Source organism: Salvelinus alpinus, chromosome 4 (assembly GCF_045679555.1).
Source record: "Salvelinus alpinus chromosome 4, SLU_Salpinus.1, whole genome shotgun sequence".
NCBI lineage: Eukaryota > Metazoa > Chordata > Actinopteri > Salmoniformes > Salmonidae > Salvelinus > Salvelinus alpinus.
The window spans coordinates 55,920,178-55,935,458 of NC_092089.1; the positions used below are offsets into that span (position 1 = coordinate 55,920,178).

Sequence of the window (15,281 nt, forward strand, 5' to 3'; positions counted from 1 at the left end):
TACCTGGTTAAATAAAGGTGAAATAAAAATAAAAATAAATAAAATCATATATTCTGATGTCTAATCACCTTACACCCTATACATATCTACTCCTAAGCACTTCAGTATCCCTGCACATTGTATGGTATTGGCACTGACCCTGGAACTGACCCTGTATATTGCTTACTTACTTTCTCCTGTTCTTAATATTTCTATTTCTCGTGTGTTTTTGTTCTACTTCACTTTATTAGTAATAGTGATATTGATTATTGCATTGTTGGGAAAGAGAAGCAATAAGGCATTTCACTGTACTTGTGCACGTGGCAATACAACTTCAAACTACACTCTTAGAAAAAAGGGTTCCAAAAGAATTCTTTGGCTGTACCCATAGGAGAACCCTTTTTGGTTCTAGGTAGAATACTTTTTGATTGCAAGTAGAACTATTTTGGGTTCCATGTAGAACCCTCTGTGGAAAGGGTTCTACATGGAACCCAAACGGGTTCTACCTAGCAGCTAAAGGGTTCTCCTATGAGGACAGCTGAATAACTATTTTTTTCTAAGAGTGTAGTGTCCTCCCCAGTCCTCCAAACTCACCCGGAAGTAATCGCTGCACGCCGCCAGCACTGCTTTATGGGCGTGGAACTTCTGGTCGCCGGCGACCAGGGTGACATCACAGAGTAGGCCATCCTTCCTCTGCTGGTTGAGGGCGGAGAGGACGGAGTCCTGGTGAGACTTGGACTGGCATAGCCTCTGGTCTGTTACCAGCTCCTGCCCACTGGGATCGGGGGGGGGGGGGGGGAGAGACATCAGTCAAGGCTGGGGGAAAATCTCGGTCTCTCTCGTCTCTCTGCTCATCTCATTTTAGTCATTTAGCAGATGCTCTTATCCAGAGCGACTTACAGGAGCAATTAGGGTTATGTGCCTTGCTCAAGGTAACATGGACAGATTTTTCACCTATTCAAGTCAGGGATTCAAACCAGCGACTTTTCGTTACTGGCCCAACACTCTTAACCGCTAGGCTACCTGCTGCATCTCCTGCTCTGTGTCTCTTGTTCCCCTAGCTGTCTATCTGTCCATTTCATATTTGTCTGTTTATTAGTCCAGCTTTTATTATTTATTAGTTCAGCTGTTTATTATTTATTAGTCTAGTCTGTTTATTATTAACTAGCTGTCAGTCCTTTTTTCTGCCTGTCTGCAGTTTGGTCTGTCACCTTCAATAGTATGTGAACACAAGTCTTTTGTATGTGTGTGTGTGTGTGTGTGTGTGTGTGTGTGTGTGTGTGTGTGTGTGTGTTTGTGTGTATTCTCAGGTTTCGTGGTAAAGCACTGGAGCCCCCTGCTGGCCACCTCTAAGGCCCAGCAGCTGTAGTTCAAGATTGTCAACGGGCTGCTCCTCCCTAACTCTCTGTCCGGGCTGGACAAGGCCCTGAGGAACAGCCTGTCCCTCTACCTGCAGTGTGTGTGGCCCTGAGAGTAATACCCCAGGAATGAGGGACAGGTCACCACAGGCTGAGAGTCGGTATTACAATATGACAGGCAGAAGTATGTGTGTGGAGAGGAGGGGTTGACTACCAACACACCTGCCAACATGCTGCCCCACCAAAGCTCAGATCAGCAATGCCAAACCAAGGCTGGGCAGAGGTTAGTTAGCTCACCACATATACTACAGTTAACACTGCAGATGGCATTGCAAACTCTAAGAGCAAAATGAGTCATACCCGATTACAAAATGCTGGAAACATTAGTAGGGCTGTGTGTGTGATTCACTTGTGTGTGTGTGTGTGTGTGTGTGTGTGTGTGTGTGTGTGTGTGTGTGTGTGTGTGTGTGTGTGTGTGTGTGTGTGTGTGTGTGTACGGATTCACCAGCTTACAGATTTACCTGACGCAAGGTTCAGATGGCATGCTCCCAGAGAAGGAGAGAAGAGGTGGAACAGTATTCTGTGATTACTTAGGGCTGCAGTTACTTCCTGCATTAGCCTGGAAAGAGAAACAGATAAGGCATATTTCAATCAATCCATTTGGATCAATTAACTGCTAACCCCTAATACAAAGCAGACTGAAAGTCCACTTGAAACTGCAAGGCACTTCAGGTTAAATGAATGGAATGAAGCAAAAAAAATATTTTTTTATTTCACCTTTATTTAACCAGGTAAGCTAGTTGAGAACAAGTTCTCATTTACAACTGCGACCTGGCCAAGATAAAGCAAAGCGACACAAAGAACAACACACAGTTACACATGGAATAAAGAAGCATACAGTCAACAACACAATAGAAGAAAAGAAAGTCTATATACAGTGTGTGCAAATGGAGTGAGGAGGTAGGCAATAAATAGGCCATAGTAGCGAAGTAATTACAATTTAGCAGATTAACACTGGAGTGATAAATGAGCAGATGATGATGTGCAAGTAGAGATACTGGTGTGCAAAAGAGTAGAAAAGTAAATAAAAACAATATGGGGATGAGGTAGGTAGATTGGCTGGGCTATTTACAGATGGACTATGTACAGCTGCAGCGATCGGCAAGCTGCTCAGATAGCTGATGTTTAAAGTTAGTGAGGGAAATATAAGTCTCCAGCTTCAGCGATTTTTGCCATTTGTTCCAGTCATTGGCAGCAGAGAACTGGAAGGAAAGGTGGCCAAAGTAGGTGTTGGCTTTGGGGATGACCAGTGAGATATACCTGCTGGAGCGCGTGCTACAGGTGGGTGTTGTTATCGTGACCAGTGAGCTGAGATAAGGCGGAGCTTTACCTAGCATAGACTTAAAGATGGCCTGGAGCCAGTGGGTCTGGCGACGAATATGTAGCGAGGGCCAGCCGACTAGAGCATACAGGTCTCAGTGGTGGGTGGTATAAGGGGCTTTGGTAACAAAACGGATGGCACTGTGATAGACTGCATCCAGTTTGCTGAGTAGAGTATTGGAAGCTATTTTGTAGTTGACATCGCCAAAGTCGAGGATCGGTAGGATAGTCAGTTTTACTAGGGTAAGTTTGGCGGTGTGAGTGAAGGAGGCTTTGTTGCGAAATAGAAAGCCGTTTCTAGATTTAATTTTGGATTGGAGATGTTTAATATGAGTCTGGAAGGAGAGTTTACAGTCTACCCAGACACCTGGGTATTTGTAGTTGACCACCTATTCTAGGTCAGAAGCGTCCAGGGTAGTGATGCTAGTGCGGGCGGGTGCGGGCAGCGAATGGTTGAAAAGAATGCATTTGGTTTTACTAACGTTTAAGGACTCAGACCATGAGAAACAAGATTCTCTGGTCTGATGAAACCAAGATTGAGCTCTTTGGCCTGAATTCCAAGTGTCACATCTGGAGGAAACCTGGCACCCTCCCTACGGTGAAGCATGGTGGTGGCGGAATCATGCTGTGAGGATGCTTTTCAGCGGCAGGGACTGGGAGAGTAGTCAGGATCAAGGCAAAGATGAACGGAGAAAAGTACAGAGAGAGATCATTGATGAAAACCTGCTCCAGAGAACTCAGGACCTCAGACTGGGGTGAAGGTTCACCTTCCAACAGGACAACGACCCTAAGCACACAGTTAAGACAACGCAGGAGTGGCTTCGGGACAAGTCTCTGAATGTCCTTGAGTGGCCCAGCCAGAGCCTGGACTTAAACACGATCGAACATCTCTGGAGAGACCTGAAAATAGCTGTGCAGCAACGCTCACTATCCAACCTGACAGAGCTTGAGAGGACCTGATGAGAAGAATGGGAGGAACTCCCCAAATACAGGTGTACTAAGCTTGTCGCGTCATACCCAAGAAGATTTGAGGCTGTAATCACTGGCAAAGGTGCTTCAACAAAGTACTGAGTAAAGGATCTGAATACTTATGTAAATGTGATATTTCAGTTTTACATTTTTTATAAATTAGCAATCATTTGCTTTGTCATTATGGGGCATTGTGTGTAGATTGACGAGGGGGGGCGAAATGATTTAATCAATTTTAGAATAAGGCTGTAATGTAACAAATGCTTTCCGAATGCAAGCAAATCTGTTTGAAGTGTACAGTCGTGGCCAAAAGTTTGGAGAATGACAAATATTAATTTCCACAAAGTTTGCTGCTTCAGTGTCTTGAGATATGTTTGTCAGATGTTACTATGGAATACTGAAGTATAATTACAAGCATTTCAAAGGCTTTTATTGACAATTACATGAAGTTGATGCAAAGAGTCAATATTTGCAGTTGTTGACCCTTCTTTTTCAAGACCTTCTCAATGTGATTAAGGTCTGGGGAGTTTCCTGGCCATGGACCCAAAATATCGATGTTTTGTTCAGAGAAAATTACTTTACCCCAGTCCTCAGCAGTCCAATCCCTGTACCTTTTGCATAATATCAGTCTGTCCCTGATGTTTTTCCTGGAGAGAAGTCGCTTCTTTGCTACCCTTCTTGACACCAGGCCATCCTCCAAAAGTCTTCGCCTCACTGTGCGTGCAGATGCACTCACACCTGCCTGCTGCCATTCCTGAGCAAGCTATGTACTGGTGGTGCCCCGATCCCGCAGCTGAATCAACTTTAGGAGACGGTCCTGGGGCTTGTTGGACTTTCTTTGCCCTGAAGCCTTCTTCACAACAATTGAACCGCTCTCCTTGAAGTTCTTGATGATCCGATAAATGGTTGATTTAGGTGCAATCTTACTGGCAGCAATATCCTTGCATGTGAAGCCCTTTTTGAAGCTTCCAGTCTGTTATTCAAACTCAATCAGCATGACAGAGTGATCTCCAGCCTTGTCCTCGTCAACACTCACACCTGTGTTAACGAGAGAATCACTGACATGATGTCAGCTGGTCCTTTTGTGGCAGGGCTGAAATGCAGTATAAATGTTTTTGGGGGATTCAGTTAATTCGCATGGCAAAGAGGGACATTGCAATTAATTGCAATTCATCTGATCACTCTTCATAACATTCTGGAGTATATGCAAATTGCCATCATACAAACTGAGGCAGCAGACTTCGTGAAAATTAATATTTGTGTCATTCTCAAAACTTTTGGCCACGACTGTATGTAAATAGATTATACAAGTGGTTAGGCATTTTGAACTCACAAATGTTTCTTAAAAAGACTAGAATAGAAGTAGTCCATGTCTCTACAATCATGAACGACTATCATGCATGTTGTTGATGTTAGTTAAGGGCAAGGCATGCTGCTTTGTTTTGCGCTAGCTGCAGCTTTGCCAGGTCTTCCTTTGCTGCACCTGACCGCATTACCGGATAGTAATTGTGGTAACTTACAAGGATTATCCACAGGCGTTTCGATGTTCATTGCCTTTACTTGCAAACTACAAAATAAAGCGGTACAGCCATGTACAAACAGTAAAAAACGGGAGAGCGATATACCCAACTCAACATTAGGTACTGTCCTGTTAATGCTGTGCCAACTCTGGGTGATGACATCACAGCAGGGTAAACAGCAATGTCCAAAATAACCATGCTCCCATGAATAGTAATACTACTATACTTCAGTTAAGTACACTACCTATTAAGTGGGAATTATTTATATTGTGTCCACACGATAACACTGCTCTTTACAGTAATATGGCTCTGAATATATACAGTTGAAGTTGGAGTTTACATACACTTAGGTTGGAGTCATTAAAACTCATTTTTCAACCACTCCACAAATTTCTTGTTAACAAACTATAGTTTTGGCAAGTCGGTTAGGACAACTACTTTGTGAATGACACAAGTAAATTTTCCAACAATTGTTTACAGACAGATTATTTCACTTATAATTCACTGTATCACAATTCCAGTGGGTCAGAAGTTTACATACACTAAGTTGACTGTGCCTTTAAACAGCTTGGAAAATTCCAGAAAATTATGTCATGGCTTTAGAAGCTTATGATGGGCTAATTGACATAATTTGAGTCAATTGGAGGTGTACCTGTGGATGTATTTCAAGGCCTACCTTCAAACTCAGTGTCTCTTTGCTTGACATCATGGGAAAATCAAAAGATAGATGTTATATCCTTGTATTCCTACTGCTGTATCATCGAAGGTGCTGTAAAAGTGAGTCTCAGAAATGTCTAATACTGAATATTAATATTATCTAAGATTAGCTGTGCCACAAATTTCATGAGCTTTGTTTGAGGCTACATACAGTGGGGCAAAAAAGTATTTAGTCAGCCACCAATTGTGCAAGTTCTCCCACTTAAAAAGATGAGAGAGGCCTGTAATTTTCATCATAGGTACACTTCAACTATGACAGACAAAATGAGAAAAATAAATCCAGAAAATCACATTGTAGGATTTTTAATGAATTTATTTGCAAATTATGGTGGAAAATAAGTATTTGGTCAATAACAAAAGTTTATCTCAATACTTTGTTATGTACCCTTTGTTGGCAATGACAGAGGTCAAACGTTTTCTGTAAGTCTTCACAAGGTTTTCACACACTGTTGCTGGTATTTTGGCCCATTCCTCAATGCAGATCTCCTCTAGAGCAGTGATGTTTTGGGGCTGTTGCTGGGCAACACGGACTTTCAACTCCCTCCAAAGATTTTCTATGGGGTTGAGATCTGGAGACTGGCTAGGCCACTCCAGGACCTTGAAATGCTTCTTACGAAGCCACTCCTTCGTTGCCCGGATGGTGTGTTTGGGATCATTGTCATGCTGAAAGACCCAGCCACGTTTCATCTTCAATGCCCTTGCTGATGGAAGGAGGTTTTCACTCAAAATCTCACGATACATGGCTCCATTCATTCTTTCCTTTACACGGATCAGTCGTCCTGGTCCCTTTGCAGAAAAACAGCCCCAAAGCATGATGTTTCCACCCCCATGCTTCACAGTAGGTATGGTGTTCTTTGGATGCAACTCAGCATTCTTTGTCCTCCAAACATGACGAGTTCAGTTTTTACCAAAAAGTTCTATTTTGGTTTCATCTGACCATATGACATTCTCCCAATCTTCTTCTGGATCATCCAAATGCTCTCTAGCAAACTTCAGACGGGCCTGGACATGTACTGACTTAAGCAGGGGGACACGTCTGGCACTGCAGGATTTGAGTCCCTTGCGGCGTAGTGTGTTACTGATGGTAGGCTTTGTTACTTTGGTCTCAGCTCTCTGCAGGTCATTCACTATGCTCACCCTTCTTGTGAACATTTTGACCCCACGGGGTGAGATCTTGCGTGGAGCCCCAGATCGAGGGAGATTATCAGTGGTCTTGTATGTCTTCCATTTCCTAATAATTGCTCCCACAGTTGATTGCCTCAAACCAAGCTGCTTACCTATTGCAGATTCAGTCTTCCCAGCCTGGTGCAGGTCTACAATTTTGTTTCTGGTGTCCTTTGACAGCTCTTTGGTCTTGGCCATAGTGGAGTTTGGAGTGTGACTGTTTGAGGTTGTGGACAGGTGTCTTTTATACTGATAACAAGTTCAAACAGGTGCCATTAATACAGGTAACGAGTGGAGGACAGAGGAGCCTCTTAAAGAAGAAGTTACAGGTCTGTGAGAGCCAGAAATCTTGCTTGTTTGTAGGTGACCAAATACTTATTTTCCACCATTTGCAAATAAATTCATAAAAAATCCTACAATGTGATTTTCTGGATTTTTTCATTTTGTCTGTCATAGTTGAAGTGTACCTATGATGAAAATTACAGGCCTCTCTCATCTTTTAAGTGGAAGAACGTGCACAATTGGTGGCTGACTAAATACTTTTTTTGCCCCACTGTACATCATCAGTGCGCGCAACCGAACAGTGTACTGTCTACACTCAGTTTGTTGTTTTTATGAAATAGTTTTCTTTTAAATCATAGCTAAAGTTTTTATTGCTACGGATTCCTCGTCGCGGTTAGCCTTTAAGGCTGGGACTGCAAGTTTGTGTTCCGGATTCCTGTTAAGTAGCAGTTAGCTGATAGCCATCAGGAAAATGAAGCAGGCTAACGCTAGTAGTGCTAGCCCCCTGGTGTTTTTATCCACAGCTGGGTGTGAGAGGATTTCCACACAATCACAAGATGAAGATAAGGTGTAACTGGGACAGGGATTTGTCTGCACTGAATGCAGCACCATCAAGCAGCTTAGGGAAGAGATGCTCCGACTGCTCGCTAGGCTGCGAGAAAAGAATCGCCTGCTTTCTAAGTACACAACCTTGCTGTAGCCCAGGCAAACCGAATCTCAGTTATAAATGTCTCATATAGCAAAGCTGTCGATGAGTCGGGCGGAGTTGATCTGCCCCAATCCAACGGACAAATATTAAGCCCAATTATGCATCCCATGGGAGACTAGACACTCGCAAAGCATAGGAGGCAGTCTGGCCACCATTCATCTATCCGAGAAGATTAAATCCAGCTATCAAACATCTTTGGCCCGCTTGAGACGGACCTACCAGCCCCGGGAGTCAGCACGGATCCTGGGAGTATACCACCAGCCAGTGGCCACCACAGTTCAGCAGGTTGCTGACTCAAGACAGAAGGGTCTTGGGCCATCTTCCACCTTCCTGGGGTTTCCCACACCATCGGAATTTTGTGATTACGATCTTGTCTCATCGCTGCAACTCCCTAACGGGCTCGGGACAGGCGAAGGTCGAGTGATGCATCCTCAGAAACATGACCCGCCAAACCGCGCTTCTTAACACCTGCTCGCTTATCCCGGAAGCCAGCTGCACCAATGTGTCGGAGGAAACACCGTTCAACTGACGACCGAAGTCAGCCTGCAGGCGCCCAACCTGCCACAAGGAGTCGCTAGGACACGATGTGCCAAGTAAAGCCCCCCGGCCAAACCCTCGCTTAACCCGGGCGACGCTGGGAAAATTGTGCGCCGCCCTATCAGACTCACGGTCACGGCCGGTAATGACACAGCCTGGGATCGAACCCCAGGCTATACTGACGCCGATGCAGTGTCTTAGACTGCTGCGCCACTCGGGAGGCCCATTCACGTAGGTTTTAACGACCTTTGCGGTCAGGCGATCTGAGGAACTGAGGGAGGACTACAAATATATATTTTGTAACACCACGCTAGCACAGGGCCACCTCCCGTGCTATCGGAGGGGTTCGGAACATTTCAGCCGACTCTAAACGAGTACCTGAAGAAACTTTGCAATGACAGGAATGTCTCCTTTTGTGGCAACTTTGATTTGCTGTGGGAGCAATCAGCAGTTTTAAAAAAATAGATGGGATTCATCCAAACCGCAGGGGTTCCAGGATTATTTCCAGTAACATCAAACTGTTTTAGAGACTGACTGACAGGGTCTGGTAGTGCTCCAGTCCTCCCTGTCAGAATAAGCAACAGAGGACTTGGAAAGCAAATCAACTCCTGTAGAAATGGCACTGTGGTTATTGTGAGTAACCTCATTTATGTTCTCTAACGCCACCTTCTGGTGAGTTTATACAAATTGTCATATCCTACCGTTCTGATCGATTGGAGAATGACAGAAAACGTGGCTGTAATTTTCATAATTTGGTTGTTATTCCATTGGTTACCTGCCCCAGGCGCAGCGGCCTACACTTACTGAATATGGAGCTTTTAAAATGTTAGAGCAATCTCTAGTTAAAACCTTTCTCGTGAATGACCTCATTACTGAGCGCAAAGTTGATAGTCATGTTTTTGTGAGAAACATGCAGACTTCAGACTGTAGTGCCGCTCTTATTGAAGCCTCCCCGCCGGACTACAGCTTTTTATACTATCAGAAAAGGGAGAAGGGTGGTGGGACAGCCTCTATTTTTACTAATGCTCTCAGCAGTAAGGACATTTCATTTGGTGACAGTCTTTTGAGCATCATGCTATACTGTTTAAATGTCAGCCACCAGTGCTGGCTATAACCCTGTATAGGCCAGCAGAGTACTGCCCACTTTCTTTACTGATTTCTCTGAACTATTGTCCTTGAGAACTATGATAAAATCGTTGTGTTTGGCGATTTTAACATTCACGTTGACAAAGAGACTGACTCCCAGGCCAATGAATGTATTAATCTTTTGAGCTCTATGGACTTTATCCAACAAGTTATTGGGCCCACCGATAACCTGCGGACATACTCTGGACCTGGTTACTACCAAAGGCCTTTCTATTGACATATCCTCTATTGTTGAAGTTGCTTTATCTGATCACCACTGTGCATTTTTTACTACCTTGTTGCCCATAGCACAGGGTAATACTGAACACATTATTAAGAAATGCTATCTTACCTCTGAAGTTGCTACAGATTTTACTGAGTGTATGAACAACACATCATCACCTATTCTGCCTTCCTCTTGTGGTAATTTAGTTGATAACTTCAATAGCAAATTAAGGGCAACCATTGATGCCATAGCTCCAGTAATGTTGAAAAAGGCCACATCGAAATGGAGAACCTCTTGGCTGAGAGGAAACAAATCAATTAAAGAGAAATTGCAGAAAGGAAGTGGAGAATGTCAACGTTGCAGGTCCACTATGATATTCTGAGAGAGCAACTTGGCATATCTAACAAGGCAATTGGAAATGCCAGACGGGCTCAGTTTTCTAACTTGATCACTAATAATCAGAATAATTTGAGAGTGGACTTCTCGACCATTGATGGCCTGATAAATCCTACCCCCACAAACCTGTGTGAACTTTCCTCCACATCTAAATGTGATAAGTTTGCAGCATAGTTCAGAGATAAGGTAACAAACGTTAGGCTGGGAATCCAGACCTGATGAGAAGTTTGATTATATGTGCCCTAGCCTACCATGCAAAGGCACTGTGGAGTTATTTTCCCTGGTTGACACGACATGCTCAGGAAAGTGATATCACAGCTTAAGCCTTCTACCTGCCTTCTTGATCCTATCTCCACCACCTTCTTAAAAAGTTTTATATTGCATATTTGAAGAAGTTCAAGCTATTGTTAATCCCTTCCTGTTCACAGGCACGTTCCCCAATAAACTAAAAACTGCTTTGGTGAAACCCCTTCTGAAGAAAAAGTCATCTAGATTCTTCAGCTCCAAACTCCATCTCCAACCGTCCATTCTTCATAATTCTGAAGAAATTGGTTTTCAAACAGCTAAATTATTTAAGTGCCAACTGTATTTAAAAAAAATATATCTGGTTTTCATGCCCACCACAGCACAGACATCCTTAGTTAAAGTGGTACATGATCCTAGAGCCAACACAGATGCCAAACAGCTCTCTGTCATTGGATTTAGGTGCTGCGTTCAACACTGTTAACCATGATTTCCTTCTGGACAGAATGGAGAGGGGGGTTGGCCTCTCTGGTCCAGTTTTAAATTGGTTTAGGACCTATTTAGGACAGGTTGAGAGTTTGTCACCCTTGGTGAGCATAACTCCAAGAAAATAGATAACACGTGACGTTCCACAAGGTTAAAGTTTGGATCCGGTACTGTTCAGTTTATATATGTTACCCTTGGCAGCGTTATAAGAAAGCATGGCATTGATTTTTCACTGCTACCCAGACGATACTCAACTTTACATTTCTGTGTCACCGGAGCCATTTCTATCTCAGGCTGATACAGAGAGACAGAGAGACTCCATGATTTTATTACAAGCAGGCTTGACTACTTTAATGCTCTCCTGTCTGGTTTACCCAAGAAAGCCATTGGTTAACTGCAAAACATACAGAATGCTGCACACATTACACCAGTTTAAATGTCTCTGCACTGGCTGCCTGTGAGTTTTAGAATACATTTTAAGATTGTTCTATTGGTTTTTAAAATCAACCCGCAATTGTGCACCCCATTACATATCAGACATGCTTTTGAGTTATGTACCCAGTAGGTTGCTCAGGTCCTCGGGCACTGGCTTTTAAACTATCCCAAAGCCTAGGACCAAGAGGCATGGAAAGGCAGCCTTTAGTTACTATGCCCCCAGCCTCTGGATTAACCTGCCAGATAATCTGAGGGTGGCTGAAACTGTGGACACATTTAAAAGAGACACGCCTTTTTGACTTTGCTTTTCCTTAGGGTACTTTCTTTTCTCCAATTTGCCTGTTTTTCTTGTTATTCTTTAGTTTTTTTATCATCTTATGTTTGTTGTGTAGTAAATATGTATATGAGCCAACTGTAACCCTTTCCTGGGTAGCTTATATAAAACTGAACTCATCATTATAATAGGCTGTATTTCTAATAATTTTATTTCTTATAATAACAAATTCTATTTCTGATTTTTATTGCAGATAATGTTCAGCAGATGCCTTATCTGGTTGAGTTCAGCTGCAGCAGTGTGCTCTATTCTTCGTGACACTTCTGCATAGATATCTTGCTGGACAGTTGGTCTCTTCTGACTAGGTAGTGAGGTAAGGGGGTGCTGTCCACTCTGGAAGGGGCCCGATGTTGTAGGGTGGAGCTGGCCTCTCTGGAAGGAGCCTGGTGGTTTAGGGTCGATCTAGCCTCTATGGAAGGGGGCCGATGGTGCAGAGTGGTGTTGGCCGCTCTGGATGGGGCCGATGGTGGAGCTGGCCCGGTAGTGTAGAGTGGTGCTGATTTCTCTGGGTGGCTGATGGTCATGATCTTGGAGGATGTATGGCAGAGATCCTCTTATTTTGGTTTTTGCTTTGTCCCAGAGCAGTTTCTTTCAGTTTCCTAGCAAAGACCTTGACACCTGTTTTTTTTTTTTCAAGTGTACTAGGTCATACATCAGCTGGGGGTGAACATCAGTGGTGGTTAAACATTGTCCAAGAGAGCACAGCCTCTAAAGAGCTCAGCTTTGTTGCTCTGAATAATGTGGAAGGGCACATCTCCATGTGGCATCAGGGTGGACATACTGATTTTGGCTGCTACATGCTGCATTGCAGGAGCTACATGTCCTCTCACTGCCATCAAATCATTGTTAAATCATGTTAAAATCAAGAGTCATGGATTTACATAGGCCTGCAATACTATTTGGTCTGTAATGTGAAATCACATGTTAGACAGTTTGTTGTGTGTGATCGATTACATTAAGGTAGGATACCCTATGCATTTGTGATAATTTAATGATTATTTGAGAACCTCAATTTTGGCCCACCTACATTTTTGCTGGCCCTGCCATCAAGATTTCTGTCTACACCACTGTTTCACTGAGTGACCTTCAGATGCATGGCCATAGGCACCAAGAGAACGAGGGAGAGAGAGCGGGGATACTACATTACACATCTGTCCTGTCCAATTCCTGCCTTTTATGCTGCTCCAGTGAAAATGACACTTCTAGTTTTTCAAGCTTTGGACAAGTAGCCTAGGCTAGATATATGTTACCCTACTTTGGTGTAGGTTAATGTTATTGCCAAACATAGTGTCCATACATAACTCGCGAATTGAACGATGTTTGATGGTTAACATGATATGGCTGTGTTTACACATAGATAACGTAGTCTACAATTTACATCACATGAGAAGCCCGCGCGGTAGATTAGACAGATTTTACAGAAGCAGTCTGGTGGTGGTGAGAATATAATCAGTGCGCTCTAGCCTGTTTCAGCCGAGGAGTCCGCAGGCCTTGGTCATTCACTATCACTTTTAAATCTCAGAGCTGTCAAACGTTTCCTAGCAACAAGGCAGCGGATCGTTCAGCCGAGAAAAGAAACACGGGGTATTTGGGATAAACCCCGGTCTCACCGAAGTGTCCTGACCGCATAAACCTAGTCTCCGACTTGACCCCCCAAAAATATTGCCCGGTATAAATATGCCCTTCTCGCATTTAATAACCATCCAAACCATGTATCCAGTAATATTCTCCTGATGTTGCACACCAAACGAGCTACCCACCTCATATGACTGTTCTCTGGCCCTGTCCTCTCAGCGGTTCCGTTTTGTTGACAATCTGTTTTCTACCATTTGATATCCGTTTCTGTTGCATTTGTGGTGAGCAGTTGAAACGAGTGCTGAATACCAAGTTAGTCTGCGGTTTTACAGTCAGTTGTATTGGACACTTGAGATGGTTACATTGTGTAAGCTAAATTGTCACATTCAAACGGGTGGGTATAATTTGTGGAACGTTCCAACAGGAATCCGTTCCAAAAACTCCGTAAATATCAAGGTTGCCAACAAACAACGCATACAGTCGTATAACAGTAGAATGACATACCGGGTTGGGAGTGAGCTCTGTAATTACGTTTTTAACTCGGAAAAAATGTCTCTCTTCGTTCTGGTAGCCTCCGCCATTTCTCGTTCGTTGGTTTAGTTATTATTTCCGGTGTTCCTGCATTCCCCGGTGAACTCTGTTGCGCCTCAATTGGGGAATCGCTGTGGTTGAAATGTAACTAATGACCGCAAGCCCCAGTATTTTATTAGCTAGGTGGCTTGTACACAATTGTTACCGATGATACTGTATATACCTACTCGTAGTACAGAAATATGCATTGTATTTTGCCAAGTTCTTTCGGTGTTAATCCTGTTTCCCAGACATAGCAGGTAAACTGTGTCTGTGTTGTGTTGTTGAGTTCATCTTGCCTAGTTAAATAAAGATTAAATTAATTAGAACATTTCAAATATATACTTTGACCTATTTCAGGTAACCCCAAGATGCTTGATTCACTACAGCTGCTTTTGAAGAACTTTCCAGTCGTTTTTGCTTTACATTGCGACTTTTGAACGTCTGTTTATTGGACATATATATTAGTGTCTAATAAAAAAGAGCAACGTATGTAAAGCATCCTATCTGTTTTAAGGTTATAGTGTGTGTGTATATGTGTGTGTAGTGTAGGTCCTCTTGATGTCCACTAGGTGTCAGCACGGCTTCAATAATGTCACACCAGGTTCACAACATGTTTTTATGTGTAACAAATCTAATTGTCACATGCGCCGAATACTACATATGTAGACCTTATAGTGAAATGCTGACTTACAAGCCCTTAACACATATTTTTCTAAAAAGGAAATTGTTGGTTAATTAAGAAATAAAAGTTACAAATAAATAAAGAGCAGCAGTAAAATAAAAATAGCGAGGCTATATACATGGGGTACCGGTACAGAGTCAATGTGTCGGGGCCCCGGTTAGTCGAGGTAATTGAGGTGTTCCTTTCAAGTCCAGTGGTGTAAATTACTTAACAAAAATGTATTTAAAGTACTCCACTACATTCCGTTTATATCTGTGTTTTTTTGTATCTGTACTTTTACTCTTTCTGTTTCTTTACAACTTTTGATTTTACTTCACTACATTTCTAAAGAAAATATTTATTTTTTTACTCCGTACAGTTTCCCTGGCACCCAAAAGTACTTGTTTCATTTCGAATGCTAAGCCGGACAGGAAAATGGTCCAAATCACACACTTATCAAGAGAACATCCCTGGTCATTCCTACTGCATCTGATCTAGCGGACTTACTAAACACATGATTTGTTTGTAAATTATGTCTGAATGTTGGAATGTTCCCATGGCTATTACTTAAATAAACAAACAAGAAAGTTGTGCTGTCTGGTTTTTAATAAT

General features: G+C 42.9%; 1 protein-coding gene and 1 long non-coding RNA gene across 2 annotated transcripts in view; one reads left to right on the forward strand and one right to left on the reverse strand.

Moving 5' to 3' along the window:
* The window catches only part of LOC139573987 (kelch-like protein 32), a 38,058-nt gene extending 24,235 nt beyond the window's left edge, over positions 1–13,823 (reverse strand). The window contains 3 exon segments of the mRNA XM_071398033.1: positions 574–754; positions 1,859–1,956; positions 13,621–13,823. Of these exon segments, the coding sequence (XP_071254134.1) occupies positions 574–754; positions 1,859–1,881 (204 nt within the window). The 5' untranslated portion in view covers positions 1,882–1,956; positions 13,621–13,823.
* Positions 13,824–14,224: 401 nt separating this feature from the next.
* LOC139573988 (uncharacterized) lies at positions 14,225–15,259 on the forward strand. Its single transcript, XR_011674679.1, has 2 exons — positions 14,225–14,494; positions 15,049–15,259. It is a non-coding gene; the product is annotated as an uncharacterized lncRNA (long non-coding RNA).
* The last annotated feature ends 22 nt before the right edge of the window (positions 15,260–15,281 follow it).